The 5435-nt window shown below is 36.0% G+C and overlaps 1 protein-coding gene across 1 annotated transcript; it reads left to right on the forward strand.

The window, feature by feature from the left end:
* Positions 1–1958: 1958 nt before the first annotated feature.
* LOC138313721 (uncharacterized protein MCAP_0864-like) lies at positions 1959–3196 on the forward strand. Its single transcript, XM_069254049.1, has one exon. The coding sequence runs from the start codon at positions 2156–2158 to the stop codon at positions 3194–3196; it is 1041 nt and encodes a 346-aa protein (XP_069110150.1). The 5' UTR covers positions 1959–2155.
* Positions 3197–5435: the final 2239 nt, after the last annotated feature.

Genomic DNA, 5435 nt, shown 5'->3' on the forward strand with positions numbered 1-5435 from the left:
TGAGAAATGATGGAGTCCATGATTTGTTTGTTTGATTATTTTAACGTCCTATTAACATCAATGGTCATGTAAGGACGGCCTCCCATGTATGCAGTGTGTAGCTTGTGTGAAGTGCGAGGTGGTTTTTTGGGAAACTGCGGTATGTTCGTGTCTTCTTGTATAGTGGAACTGTTGCCCTTTTTATAGTGCTATATCACTGAAACATGCCGCCGAAGACACCAAGCAACACACCCCACCCGGTCACATTATACTGACAACGGGCGAACCAGTCGTCCCACTCCCTGTATGCTGAGCGCTAACCAGGAGCAGAAACTACCACTTTATAGACTTTGGTGTGTCTCGGCCAGGGGACAGAACCCAGAGCCTTCCTCACAGGGGCGAACACTCAACTCAAGGCCAAAAGTGAGGCGGTGCCAAGGGGGGCATTAGGAAAGATAAAGTCAGTTAGGAAGAAGAGAAAAGATAATATCCTAAATCTAGTCGCCTTTTAGGATCATGCAATAGGGGCAGCAGGTACAATTCTAACGCCCTACCTGCATGCAGGGCCATGGAGTCCATGAATGAAATATGTGATACACTTTGATAGTGCATTCAAATCAGATTTAAGAAACGATTCCAAATCATATATATAACCCAAACCACAATTTTTTAATTCCATTCTCAACTGTAAAATCCAGCTATGATTATTTTCTTCCGTTTCTAATTTTCCTGATAATAGATCATATCATAATCAACAGAATCAAAATTGGAAATCATTAATTCTATTTGTTTTCTTTTCTAAATTGATCATTTTGTAAAAAAGTAGAGATTTACCATCTTGAAATGAAGGTTCCGTTATTGATAATATAAAAAAAGTTTTAATGGAATTATTAATATATTCTATATTTTTACCTGAAAATGTAAGTTTTAAAACTAAAACTTTCCTACACAAATCCATGTTAATCTTCAACTTATCTTTTTCATAAATATTTCCTATAATAGAAAGTAAGAACAGACTATAGCTTAAACTCACTCAGGTGTAAAACTTGACATGTTGACCAGGTAATACAGGTAAATTTCAGAATGTTGGCTAAGTGAGAATGAATCTTACAGTGTATCTATAAAGTGGTCGTATCTGATAATCAATGATAACCGCACCATTGAACAAGGGTCAAGAGTTTCATTTTATATTGATTTTTATAACATATAGAGTACAGAGAATGATTGCATGTACATCACTCTTAACTATATTGATAATCAAGATGACTGGCTCAACTACCACAAATGTATAATGAATTCAACATATATGTATAGCAATATACATGCAACATGTGCAACACAAGACCAATATCCATCTAGGTTATAATATGCGTATCACAAATGACTTGAGAATTTTATCCTAAAAGTTTTTAAAAACCACAATTTGTATGAAGGAATGAATGAGCATAACTTTCTAAAATAAAAGTTATGTAAAACCATAACTTCTGTATGAAGGTATGGAAAATCATAACTTTTTCTATAAAAAAAAAAACTATGAAAAACCATAACTTAGTTGAAAGAATATAAATAATGACTGCTCCCCGATAGTGTGTATGTTAAAAGATATGGATAATCATTACTTTTGTCAAAGCGACGATAAACCATAACTTTACCTATATGATAAAAGTTATTGTTAGCCGTATCTTTTATAAAGGTATGGTTTACCATAAAACCCCAGACTGAATAACAATATACACTGTCAGAGCTATTGTAAGTCGAAAACGGGTTTTATTTTCGACCAAGGATTTATAAGTGATATACGTCCTTGTTTCGATGTGTGGAGCATTTGTCGTAAATACTATACTTGCAGTCGTGTACAAGGGCGTTTATATCACAGGGACCTGGCACGATTTTTTAAAACTAACAGTATACATATGTTATATATATGTATACTATTGGTTAAAAACCCTGTGGTATATATGCATGTACTTCCAATAGAAATATACTTCCGGTGTCAATGGCGACGGTCGCTATTGTTTATCGCTCCGAGTGAGCGAGGGTATTTTTTCACTTCTAAACCATTATAATTGTACAAGTTTTATGATATTTGTTGTTTAATAGGTTACTAGAACCATTTTCTAGTCCCACATAAAACAAAGTAGCGATCTAGAACGTGAATCATCCAAAATTCGCGATCATGCCTACTGGACCAGATGTAAACAAATCGGACGTCGCGGACAACGGCTTGCGGAAGAGTAATCGAACGTCAAATACAAGGGGAGCAAAGGAAAAATCTATATCAACTGGAGGATCTTTCACTGCTCCATGGACAGAAGAGCCATGGACTTGTTCAGTTTGCAACAAACTCTACACAGATAAGGATTCTAAACTATTAGAATGTCAACGCTGCGAAGGCCATTTCTGCACTAAATGCTTGGACAAGGGAGACAATGAGTACGCTGTACTCTCAAAGTCGAATGCTATGTGGTTCTGCGCTCCATGCAGAGTCCATATAGAAAAGAATATTAACAATGAAAAAATGATTGAGCAGAAATGCAAGGAAATAATGAACGAGTTTGAAACAAGGATCACGCAAATTGAATCTGAACTCAAGAACAAATGTGATGAAAACAAAGTGAGGGACATTATAAAGGAGGAAATGGCAACTGGAGTAAATAGAGAAACACAGTCTCTATCGACAGAAGCCCCCAAAACCACCACCAACACCCAAGAAGTTCTATCAGAACTAGAAGATAGAAAGAAAAGGGAAAATAACATCATCTGTTTTGGAATTGAAGAACAAACAAGCAATGAGGGAAGCGAAAGAAAAAGAAAGGATGAGAAAACGATACGGGATATCTTGTCAGCTTGTAAACTTAACAAGGAACTGCTTGACAGTATCACTAAAGTGGTACGTCTAGGGAAAATTAAGAAGCCTGAAAGCAATGCCAAAGAAAATGAAGATGCAAAACCAAGGCCAATATTGGTTTCATTTGGATCAATAGAGGATAAAAAGCTCTTCTTTAAAAACATAAGGGAGCTGCAAACAACTAAGGAATACAAATCAGTTAGGATCAGCAACGACCTAACGAAAACTGAAAGAGAAAATGAAGCAAAACTAAGAGACGATGCAAATCGCATGAACACAGAAAAATCTCAGTCGGGGAAATATGTATTTCGAGTAAGGGGCCCACCTTGGGACAGAAAAATTGTCCGGCAAATAAAGAAAGGAACCTAAAATCAGGCAAAAAATACAACACAAACTCTCAGGACCGATTAAAAGTATTCTATACAAATGCTGATAGTCTACCTAATAAATTTGAGGAATTAAAGCTTAGGCAATTTGGAATCGAAGCCGACATAATAGGAGTTACAGAGATGTATCCAAAAAACTGCAGATATATACCTAACAGAACAGAATTTCATATCCCAGGGTATGACTTATTTATGAATGAAAATGCATTACATTGTCATAGAGGGGTGGGTATATACACAAAGGAAACGCTGAAAGGAGTAGAAGTAAACATAGGAAATACATTCAAGGAAAGCGTATGGGTGAAAATCAATCTTGCTGATAAAAACTGCTTACTGATAGGATGTCTGTATAAAAGTCCGAATTCGAGTCCTGAAAACGTAGAGGAGCTAAACAAGCTCATTACATCTGTATCATCTGACCCAGAGTACAGTCATCTGTTATTAGTTGGCGATATCAACATGCCGAAAATTAATTGGAATACCTGGTCGTCAAACCACGACAAAGAAGGAGAGAGCTTTGTCGAATGTTTGAGAGACAACTACCTCTATCAACATGTCAAAGAATATACAAGAGAAAGGAAGGGAACAGAACCAAGTATCTTGGATCTTGTTATAACTAACGAAGATGAAATGATAAGAGATATTGCTTATGAAAGTCCAATTGGAAGCAGTGATCATTTGGTACTTGTCTTCAATTTTTTCTGTAAATCTCTAAAAACTTTAAATCAAAAGCCACGCCCAAAATATAGTAAAGGCGATTATACCAGTATGCGAGAAGATATGCCAGAGGACTGGTCAGACATACTCCACGGAGATATTTCTGAAGTGTACAAAAAATTTACTAATCTAATTATTGAGAAAGTAAATAAGTTTATTCCAAAACACAAACCTCGCCTCTACCAAGGAGATCAAAAAGATAGGACACCATTAAAAGAGGTAATTTTGAAGAAGATTAGGAAAAAACATAGAGCATGGCAACGGTATATGGAAACCAGAACCGAAGAAAAATTCAAAGAATACACAAGAATCAGAAATCAGCTTAAGTGGGAGATAAGAAAATCCAAACGAGAGTTAGAAAGAAAAATAGCAGAAGACATCAAAGAACAACCTAAGAAATTTTGGAAATATGTCAACTCAAAAAGAAAAGTTAAAACAGGCATTTCCGACCTCAAGGGCCTAGATGGAGATCTCCAGAAAATTGCTGTGAGAGACCAGGATAAAGCAGAAGTACTTGCTAAATTTTTTAGTAGTGTTTTTACCCAAGAACCACCAGGAGGCTTACCAGACTTCCAAGAAAGAGACATTAGCTACCAATTTGAGGAAATTAACTGCACGCCAGAAGCAATTGAAAAATTGCTATATGATTTAAATGAAAATAAATCCCAAGGACCGGATATGATGCACCCTAAAACCCTCAAGGAACTACGCAAGCAAATAAGTAACCCTCTAGCAGAAATTTTTAACAGATCACTCCAGGAAGGCAAACTACCAGAAGCTTGGAAAGAGGCAAATATAACACCAATTTTCAAAAAGGGCTCAAAATCTGAGGCAGGAAACTACAGACCAGTCAGTCTTACAAGTATTATTGGGAAAACACTGGAAAAATTAGTAAGAAATAGCATTGTAAATCACATGGACAAAAATAATCTTTTGAGTAATAAACAATTTGGTTTTATAAATGGGAGATCTACGCAACTTCAGCTACTAATGGTTTTGGAAGAATGGACGAAAATAATTGACAACGGTGGTCAACTGGATGTAATTTACATGGACTTCATGAAAGCGTTTGATAAAGTCCCACACCGTCGTCTAATAAAGAAACTTAAAGGATATGGAGTGAGTGATAGGGCTACTAACTGGATAACAAATTTTCTTAGCAATAGATGCCAAAAGGTCATTGTAAATGGAGAAACATCAAAGATATATCCTGTATTAAGCGGCATACCCCAGGGAAGCGTCCTTGGACCAATTTTATTTGTACTCTACATTAATGATTTACCAGAAAATACAGAATCCCAGTCGCCACTTTTTGCAGACGATACAAAATTATACAGAGAAATCAGAAGCATAGATGATAAAAACATTTTGCAAAGTGACTTGATAAATCTTGAAAAATGGTCTGAAAAGTGGTTACTTAAATTTCATCCAAATAAATGTAAAGTCCTTGCGATTAAATCCAAAGAAAAGAGAGTATATAGTATGTCTGGAACAACAGGCGAGCA

Source organism: Argopecten irradians, unplaced genomic scaffold (genome assembly GCF_041381155.1).
Source record: "Argopecten irradians isolate NY unplaced genomic scaffold, Ai_NY scaffold_0867, whole genome shotgun sequence".
NCBI classification, from domain to species: domain Eukaryota; kingdom Metazoa; phylum Mollusca; class Bivalvia; order Pectinida; family Pectinidae; genus Argopecten; species Argopecten irradians.

What these genes read in the sequence shown, in the direction of transcription:
- LOC138313721 (XM_069254049.1), top strand. Translation starts at nt 2,156, where the DNA reads ATGCCTACTGGACCAGATGTAAACAAATCGGACGTCGCGGACAACGGC.